Source organism: Miscanthus floridulus, unplaced genomic scaffold (genome assembly GCF_019320115.1).
Source record: "Miscanthus floridulus cultivar M001 unplaced genomic scaffold, ASM1932011v1 fs_902_1_2, whole genome shotgun sequence".
NCBI classification, from domain to species: Eukaryota; Viridiplantae; Streptophyta; class Magnoliopsida; order Poales; family Poaceae; genus Miscanthus; species Miscanthus floridulus.
This window is the reverse complement of record NW_027097428.1, coordinates 25,278-35,205: the sequence shown is the minus strand read 5'-3', so window position 1 is coordinate 35,205 and position 9,928 is coordinate 25,278. Positions and strand designations below refer to the sequence as shown.

The 9,928-nt window shown below is 41.1% G+C and overlaps 1 protein-coding gene across 2 annotated transcripts; it reads right to left on the bottom strand.

Annotated features, from left to right (window-relative positions):
- Nucleotides 1-509: 509 nt before the first annotated feature.
- On the bottom strand, nucleotides 510-9,448 carry LOC136533494 (eukaryotic translation initiation factor 3 subunit A-like). 2 transcript variants are annotated; one of them, XM_066526038.1, is made up of 14 exons: nucleotides 9,359-9,448; nucleotides 8,207-8,287; nucleotides 7,021-7,502; nucleotides 6,369-6,584; nucleotides 5,910-6,278; nucleotides 5,795-5,824; nucleotides 5,146-5,373; nucleotides 4,890-5,051; nucleotides 4,169-4,390; nucleotides 3,885-4,082; nucleotides 3,044-3,247; nucleotides 2,884-2,964; nucleotides 2,138-2,339; nucleotides 510-1,452 (listed from the first exon to the last, which is right to left on the bottom strand). In XM_066526038.1, the coding sequence occupies exons 2-14, from the start codon at nucleotides 8,250-8,252 to the stop codon at nucleotides 731-733; spliced, it is 3,162 nt and encodes a 1,053-aa protein (XP_066382135.1). In that variant the 5' UTR covers nucleotides 8,253-8,287; nucleotides 9,359-9,448; the 3' UTR covers nucleotides 510-730. The 2 variants fall into 2 exon arrangements, with proteins under 2 accessions (XP_066382135.1, XP_066382134.1); XM_066526037.1 differs by lacking the exon at nucleotides 9,359-9,448 and adding an exon at nucleotides 8,718-9,130.
- Between the last annotated feature and the right edge of the window lie 480 nt (nucleotides 9,449-9,928).

The following is a 9,928-nucleotide window of genomic DNA, read 5'->3' as shown; positions in this document are numbered from 1 at the left end:
TTGACTTTTTTGAGAAGAATGATATTTTTTTATAGGAAGGACTGAGTATACGGTAAGCTATCGAACGAATCCAATCATACCGAGTAACTTACCCATCGAGCTATGCGGACATGACGGTACCATATCACCATTGCTTTAATCAGCACTCCTGTTAGGCTAGTCCAGGAATTTCAATCTAATCAAATGCATTGCAAGTGAAGTAGTACTACATGGGAAAACATGGCATTAATTAGAGTTATTGAGAGATATGATGAAACTAATACACCATTTCAAGATTTCCAAACAAGTTGAGACCAACATTGGGACAAGTCTCATTAATTTCAACCGACAATGTCCAATCCCGTGTATAATCTTGGAAACAATAAAACATATCGTCCCATTAGCATCGGTTATAAGTAGAAAACAGAATTCACAATGTAAATAGCTAAACACTAACCCACACTCAAGGATGAAGGGGGTATAAACACCAACAGGTTCGTTCCACAAACTGAGATAAGTCAACCAGCGCAACAAGGAAAGAGTGACTGCATTTGCCGACGCGCGACCAAGGGTACGAGCCAATAAAAACATCACAAGATTTGAGTATTACTAACAAACAGCGACACAATATCCACGGAAGTATAGCAACTTGGAAAGTTAAAACATTGACCGGAAAGGTGCCATAGCCTAAAAGACTACCTCCAAAACTTTAGGTGCAGTCGGCAAAACAGAACAAATTCAAGTAACCATTCTATCCGAGATCAGACATTGTGCACGGATGTCTCCACAATGACATATATGGCAAAAAATCTCTGCGGCACGGCATCAGTTCCGTGGCCTGGTAGACCAGGTCGATGAGGAGGATGAAGAGTTTGAGGAAAATCCTTGATCCACCACGCCAGCGGTCAGTAGCCGGAGGAGGGCCATCTTGGCGGGGTGGGGGTGCATCCTGTCGCGCAGGAGGGCCATCTTGCCTGAGTGAACACTCATCAGGGCGCGAGCGCTCTCCACGTGGACCCCAGCGGTCTTCATCGCGTGGGCGCACATCTGTTGGCCTCCGGCTGCCACCAGGTGGACCCCAGCGGTCTTCATCCCGTGGGTGCACATCTGTTGGTCTCTGGCTCCCACCAGGTGGACCCCAGCGGTCTTCATCGCGTGAACGCACATCTGTTGGTCTCTGGCTGCCACCAGAGCTGCTGCCCCTATCGCCGCTGAGTTTAAACTTAGGAACATATCTACCAGGAGCTGGAGCAGCGGCTGCTGCAGCTGCAGCAGGGGCTGCTGCTGGCTCACGAGGTGGCTGTGCAACAGGTGTAGAATCAGGAGTGTGCACAGCCTCAGATCCCTTCAAGAGCTTCTCCCTGCTCGTCTTTGCCTTCTCCTCCAACTCCATCTCTCTCAGTCGCTGCTTTTCAGCAATAGCATCAAGCTTAGCTTTCCTTTCAGCCTCCTCTCTCTTCCTCCTCTCTTCCTCTGCGGGAGAGTATAAACAATATAATCAATAATATGGATGAAACAGGATTTGAATCCTTAAGTTCCATTTGGCCAAATATGGAATGATATAGAGACTGAGCCACATTCAGTTACACAGTAGCAAATAGAGTTTATGCTATTTGTTGATTAAGTATCAAAAATCAATGCTAGGTTAGAGTTGGATCAGTTTGAACAGGGAACTCTTCATATACTGACCAAAAACTAATTTTAGTATTGCAATGGTGGAAAAACAAAACCGAACATTAGTAATTTGATTCATTATTAACGAGACATCAAAACCAATGAAATCATGTGAACAGCATTCAGACAATTATTTTTAGTATTAAAACAAAGCACGCAAAACTGAAAACATTACACATTTATACCTACGAGTAAACTTTTAACTTTAGGTGAAAGAACTACAATTTCAGTAGTTTTGCAGAAGACCAAACTGAACTAGGGCGAAATAGCCAGTGGCCAACTTTCAAGGTAAACTAGACCACATTTTGCTCATTCTTACTTAACAATGCACCACGGCCATTTTGACTACAATCACAGGATAACACAAAAAATAATTTACTGGTCAAAGTTTTGCTTTCAAAAGGTACCCAAAAAAACCAAGCAGAAGTGTGCCAACAAGTACAATCAACGAATGATGAATATAATCGGTTCAGAATTCACTTGCCTTCACGTTTTCTAGCTTCCTCTTCCTCGCGAAGCCTTTCAGTCCGCTGTTCCTCCAGGTTCAGATAATACATCAATTTCCTTACTGTCTCCCTTTCACGCTTTCTTGATGATATCAGCTGACTGATCCGTTCATCTCTCTCTTTTTTCAGACGACCAAACTCAGCTTCACGACGTTGGACGATTTTCTCCTGGAAAGCATTCTGCAACAGTGAAACAGAAAGTCAGTGTCATGAACAAAGATATCGGAATATATAGTCAGCTTGACAGCTCGTTAGTTAAGAGGCACAAAAGAATCTCAAATTCGAGCATCATGTTCTATAAATTTCAATGAAAAATTACAGTGGCCAGCATTAGATCCTGAGCAATCTTATCTTGATTATAGGATAAGGCATTCTATGTATAACAAATACCCCCTCTGTTCCAAATTATAAGTCGTTTTGGTTTTTCAAGATACATTGTTTTTGCTATGTATCTAGACAGTGTATATCTAAGCGCATAGCAAAACTAACGTATCTAGAAAAGCTAAAAAAATGTCTTATAATTTGGAACGGAGGAAGTAGCAAGCAACCATAAATTCATTGCTATATGGTAACAGATTAGTCGAAGTGTATATCAAAATAACCATTTGTAATAAGAGGTGGTTTTGGATCAAAACAGCATCACAGGTTAAATATATACCAAACAGAAGCAACCTGCATTGTGATGTAGAGGCTTAATAACAAAGACATGAGTAGCATACTGAACCTTGTGTTCCAACATTCGAGAAAGTCTATTTTTCTCTTGCAAGTCGCCAGCATGGTGTTGCTTGCTGAGTTCAATCTCCCGCTGCAAGCAGAAATAAATGACTAAAGTGCTCACATGTATCTGAACTGCATAAACAATAAAAGAACAGTAGAAAACTGACAAGCTGCTCTTGCTCGTGAAGGATCTTCTCTTCCTCAAGACGTTTCTCGAAAGCTTGCTCGATCAGTGGTGCCTCTTCCTGCCTTTTTGCCCTTTCCAGATAATCCATTGTTTTTGCAAGCCTCTGCAGTTTTTTCTCCATTTCCTGGCGCTCCTTCAACTGTTCATTCAATGCCAATTCCATGATGGCCTCCTTGGTAAGCTCCTGCACCCAAATATTCAGATCTATAAGAATATTGAAGAGGTTTACAATTCAAAGATAGAATGGTAATTCAAGTTCTAGCCAACACTAGAATAGAGAATTTTAGGCTTTTAGCAGTGTGACTGTGATCAACATTACTTCAGTACAACGGCACAATGTGATCGATAGTACATGTAGCAAGATAATACAAAACTGAAAATCAATAAATACAATCATCCGCCTTAGCATGTAGCATATTTAGGATTAAAAATGAAATTTAGTTCTATCGTACTCTTGTACCATCAGATTTTAGTCCGCAACAAAAATAATATTCAATTATCCCATGCACCATATCAGACATCTAAGTTGCCCACACTAACAAAACCAAAGGAGCACACAGGTGCCAACACGTTTGTACAATACTGAAATGAAGCACGAAATATAAGATCTGAGCCCGGCATGGAGTTCGCCTCCTTGTTTGAGCCAGAAATTCCCAATTGAAACCTTGATCATGTCTACATGTACATCACCTTTCACCTACTGGTTATCTGATCCTCCACTAAAATCCTTATAGAAACTTAAAGCAAATAAAGGACCATTGTTTTGACAAATATAGATAGCAAGCAATGCTAGTTGTTGTAAAGCAATAACTGTTTCTTACCCCTTCAACAACGACATGTTTTTTCCCTGCTTTCTTCAAGTCTTCTAGCAACTTTTTTGCTTCTGCTTTATTTTTTTCCTCTATCTCTCTACGAATCCGCTCGTGCTCCCTCTGCTTCTGTTCATTGAGAAGCCTCACCCTTTCCTCGTCCGCAGTTTTCCTTTGACTGTTCATTCTCTTTGTTTCTTCTTCTTTTTCCTGGAAAAAGAGAGCAACCATAAACAAAAACGTAATATAAAAGGTAAAAACTAGAAAGCATTGAAGAGTAATCAAATAACATATACCTTCTCCAATATTTTGCGCTCAAGCTCTTCTTTGCGCTTTTCAATGATGGACTTTCTTGCAAGAAGCCTCTTATGTTCATTCTCCACTATTCCAGCCAAACTAATGAGACTTTCACCGAGTTTAGTCAGCTTTTTCACTGGTGGACGAATATGATTCCTCGCTTTATTTAATGAATCAGCCAGAACACTAAGGTGATCACTTAATCCATCAGATTCTATGTCCTATAAAGAGAAATTGGTCATAATAATGTCAGTGTTCAATCTCATCATGAAGTAATGCATTCAGCATCACACAAAAATATGACAGATAGCTGGCAATCCAAGTAAATTCAAGCACATAAGAACACCAGCAAGATCTTCCAGATTTCACAAATATGTTCAAACACAATTTGAGGAGCTAAAGGGTTATTGCATGTATTCTGAAAGAAAAGGGTACCACAGTGGAGCACATGCTCATAAAGTCATAAAATACATACAGTGGTACTGCATACATGTGACAATGCGAACCCACTGTGCAAAACCTTGACCCATGTGGTACTGCATACATGTGTTTCTAGAAGATAAAACATCAAGGAACATGAAATAATGGAGGGCCAATATAGACCTTGCACATCTTAAATACTTAAATCATGAAAAGAAAACGATATAACAGACATCTACACGAAGCTTACAACCAAGAGGCAACTGTGAACAGATAATGAACAGAGTCAGGACCACATACCACAGTACCAAAATGAACAGCTCCTGATAAATGGTTAACTTTTATAGCAACAAAATTGTGTTTCACAGCATCAACAGAAATCTTCTCCACAACAGAGAAGTCAAAGAAAGGGATCATTCTTGAGAGCATATCAATCTTCATTGACTGGAAAATAAAAGAGGCCTGAAAAGTGGAAGAGACATTAAAATCATTGTTGCAACATATAGCAATTATATAAGATATGTACAAACATATATAGCAGAATGTGAATTAGGACCTGTTGCAGCACTCTCAATGTTGTCAGCTTCTCCAATGCTGATATGTACTGAGATAACTTAACCTCTGGAACAGAAGAAGCTGATGAAAGCTTCCCTCCAATCTTTGAAATCTTTGAAAGAAGTGGCTGAACTTTTGATGCAAGGTCCAGAGGGAGAAACTCATGTTCCAAAAGGTTGTATAAATCTCGCACTTCTTGGGAAGCACATGAAAGGACTCCTTTGGACACCTACAAGCCATCAAAGATATTGATAGCTATTTATGACAGCAGAGAGAGAGCATTGATTTTATATTGATGGACCAGAGTAAAGAGATGACAATGCTTTCATATTTCAGCTATCCAACTCACATAGTAAAAAGGAGAATCATGTTAAGTGCTGCAAATAAGCAGTTAATTATAACATAAAAATAACTTAGCAGCACAATTGCCACAGAAGAAAGCTCTTTGAAAGTGTCATGGCCATGCTGAACCGTCTGATGTAATTATAATATCACATGCATTAAAATGTCCCTTCCTGAGCAAGACATCTTTCTAGAGTGATAAAACAAAATAATAATAAAATGCTTATAAAGGAATGCATGTGGTAAGACCAAATACAAAAATTAGAAAACACAGTCGCAGGAATAACAGTATGATTTTCAGAACGTACCAATTCGGATAGAAGAGATGCTCTTGAAGGCTGCAAAAAGGATAGCAGACTGGTCAGGGTGGAAAAAGCGCTACTGAACAAACTCTTTAATTTACAAACAGTTTGGAGAATAAACCATTTCCCTATTTTCACGCTTGGAATCAAGCGAGAAGTTAACAAGGTTGGCCATCCGCATGTTACGCTCCTTCTCATTCTCTGCCTCAAAATGAGATGCACCATATTTTTGGTCATAAGGTGCCACAGATAGTGCAGCGAGCAAGACAGAAGATGCTATTAATTGTAGATCCTTCTGTGACAAGTTCTTATTGTAGCTCTTTTGCAAGTTGAAAAGCTTGAGCCATGCATACGCATGATAAAGGTGGCTATCAGATATCCAGAAAATTTCAGTTAATTTTGCATAATACACCACCAAGACAGAAGGTTTGGGCATTTTCTTCACCATGCTCATCAAACCATGGATATCTTCCACAGATCGGAAGGCTTCCTGCAAGATGGTATATTCAGTGACAATTAGAGGAATGTAACATTTACATGGATAAAGAATTAATTAAAATACGTAGGTTCTGGAACAAACCTGCCATAGGGAAACCTCTGTAGCAACTTTAAGCTGTTCAACACGTGTATCAAGATACAGTTGTAAACTTTCAGGTGCAGTCAGATCAGGCCGATCTCTTTGATCGCGATATTTGTTGAGATTGGCAAGATGATTTCTGATGATCTCACACAACCTACGGAATTCAGTTGTTCTCTTATACTGCTTACAGAAATGAAAAGCCCTATGAGCAGTCATCTGCATATTAGGAAGTTAATCAGTCACAAAAGCTACTCATAAGTATTTACCGGAGCACAAATTGTACAAGGAATAGAATTAATACAGGCAAATGTAGGTATCCAATAGGAAAGTCAGTAATGCCAAACCATTTAACCAGAATATTAGATGTTACATTAAGCTATTGACTTCAGAAGATATGTTTTGAATTTAATAGCAAAAGTGCGTGAATTTCAGATAGAAACTGGTTGTATGATCACATACATCTGAATAGGGTGATTGTTGAATAGATATAGGGGAGGCAAAAAAGGTATAAATAATTCAACAGAAAATAAAAAACTATATAAATGGTAAATGTGCTGTACTGATATCATGGACAAATTACGTATCACATACGAAGTAAATTCAACAAATACAAACAATAGTACAATACAATGTTCATAAGAGAATAGCTTACAGCATATAACGCTTCAAGCTTTGAATTGTTCCTTAGTATCTCAAGAACCGTCCTGTATGTCTCCCAGAGGAACTTAAACCAAGGAGTGACAACCTCTTTATCTGATCGGTCCTTTCCTTTCTCCCCACTAACAAAACTGAGCATCAGGTCCTCGGGACGGTTGTCTGCTTCCAGATCTTCAACATCCAAAGCATCTTCCAGGGCTTCTGCCTGGCTCTTAGCTTGTTCAGCTTTCTCATTGGAAAGCTGCATGAAGTGCTTTATGACATCCTCCAAGGATGACACGTTTACTTGCTGGCAGACAATCCTATACTGAATAAGACCATCTTTTGCATATCTTCCTTTCCTCAGGTCAACACAGAGTTCTACATACTTCATCATGATCTTTTCAAGAGGCTTTTGCCATGATCTGTACCTTCTCGAGGTAATGAGATCATGTAAAGCCTGGAGAGCAGCCTGCTTTTGCCCAACATGAATCAATTCTGAAATAAAAGCAGAGGAAGCGATCAGTATACACATCTTTTACGCCAATATGAGTAGATGTATAAGAATTTGCGATCATCTTCAGAACAATATCAGTACAAAGTCATGAGTCATGCAATAATTAAACAAATTTAGTTAAAATAAAAGTGAGGTCAAAACTCTAGGGGGTTTCTTTTTTTTTTTGGTAAACTTATTGGTACTCGTGGAGTTGGCAATAGCAAGTAAAAACATGGATATAAGAAAAAAAAGTACTCCACTGTTCACTTCAGCTTCCACTGGAAGCCTTAAAACTAAAATGGCATGGCTTAGCATTGTTACATGGCATAATCCATCAAAAAAATCTCAATGGGTCAAGTTACCCTACATAATGAGGCAGACCAGATAATTTGCTAATATTTGTTTGTATATGCAGTAACCGAGGCTTCACCTATCTAATGGAACAACATCAATTTAGCCAATGTTCCAACTTCCAAACCAACCTAACATGTAGAACCTAACCTACCACTCAATAGCTTCATCAGCAGTAAACATTTCCTATTGAATTAGAGCAACAAACACATCAAACACTTCATCTTCACGCTATCCTAATCATAAGTACCTAGCGAGTTCTGCATGCAGCAGGTATAGCTGCAACACTACCGCGACAACAACCACCTGCATAGCTGCAGATAAAAACCGAGCCAAGTCCTAGCGACTCACTCACCTTCAGCTCTCTTGAGTGCGTTCTCAGGTTTCGCAAAAGTCGCCATGGTCGCAGTGAGGGTTCTGTGGTGGCGATCTACTCCTGCACCACACCAACAAACCAAACAGCAAAAACTGGGTTATTATGTCAGATATTCAGGAAAGCAGTAACGTGAAATCCATCGGGCAAAGGATTCCCCCGCAACAGATCGATTCAAACTAGTATCAGGCCCAGGATTTAGAGGTTGGTTATTCAAAATATGAAGGGTCATAAAAAAAAACCTAAGACCTAATATTTGGCATGTATATAATATACCATATCGTAAGTGTATAAACATAGCAATATAACACATATTTGAGTACGATTTCATAGAATTAAACATAACTTGAGATTGTTTAACATAGAAGTGACAATTGTTCAACATACCAAAGTGACAACTTGCTCTAATTAATTCTCACTGGTTGTAGCGCTGCTCTTACGAAGTCATTCACAAATTGCATCCAACGATGCATTGAAATGCGAAGCAACTTACAAATTCAATTCACTGCTGCTGGTGGACAGGAGTGATGGCTCTGCTCCAATTGGCTACCGCCCGGCGCCCTGCTGACCGTAGAGCCTCAATCGGCAGTGGCTCAGGGGCTCTGCTCCGATCGGCGGAGTGGAGACCTCCGGACACCCAGCGCTCGGCGCTCAACTGCCCGCCCTGCACGTCAGGCCACGTCGCCCGCCCGCCCCAGCGGCCAGCACCCAACCGCCCAGGTCACCGCCGTCCGCCGCCGCCGCTAGGGGTTTTGGGAAAGGAGGAGGAACGAGTCGGTGACGCGACGCGTGTGCGGTGTGCGGTGTGCCTCCACCAGGGCTCCTGGCGGCGGGGGACTCTGGGAGAAGCTGGACCTTGTTGGGCCAGCAGGTAGAGACGGAGAGGTGTAGGAGAAGATAGTGGGTTGAATTCAGGAATTCGCCGACATGTTGACTCTAATTTTTCATTTTTTGATTATATTAAAACACATTCGTGTATACACTATAGATTCTTTTTTAGCAAAAATAATAGGTATTCAACTGAATACCCTTGATTTCATGTGGGTCTGCCCCTGGTTCGAACGGTAAATCCATAGAAAAACACCGGAGATACCACTAATCGAGACGAGACTGAACGATGGGCAGCGAAGTTACCTGTAGATCGCCGGCGACGAGCACGGGGAGGCAACGTGGGGCCGTCTGGTTTGGAGGTGGGGATCTGTCACAGGTGACACAGCGGAACACTGAGCAGGAGAACATTGGTAGAGGCGTTTTCCTAATAGCTCGTGTATTTTCATTATTTACTTTGTTACTGGGTGTCTGTAACGTGGGTTTAGGGTCAGAGTCTTTCCGGCATACATATGCCTGAATATTGTAAGCGAATATCTTATCGAACAAGTAAAGTAAAACACGAACACGCTAAGGCTGGGGCTTTCCTCGCCGACGTCTTCTCCCCCGATCTGTGCCTCTCGTAGTGCTCACGTCGACAGCTTGATGTTGGTGGCCATGGGTGTTACAGTGGTATCAGAGATGGTCTATCATCGGCCACATTTCTCGATTCCGCTCAGCTTTGATCGTCGATTCGTAATTCCGGTCGGTGGGTTGATCTCAATCCTACATCCTTGTGGTGTGGGCGAGAGGTCCCGTAAATCCTTCCTTTGGTTGAATCGGGTCAGCTAGCGGCGGCGGATTCGTCTATTCCAAGATCCACCAACTTACCATCCA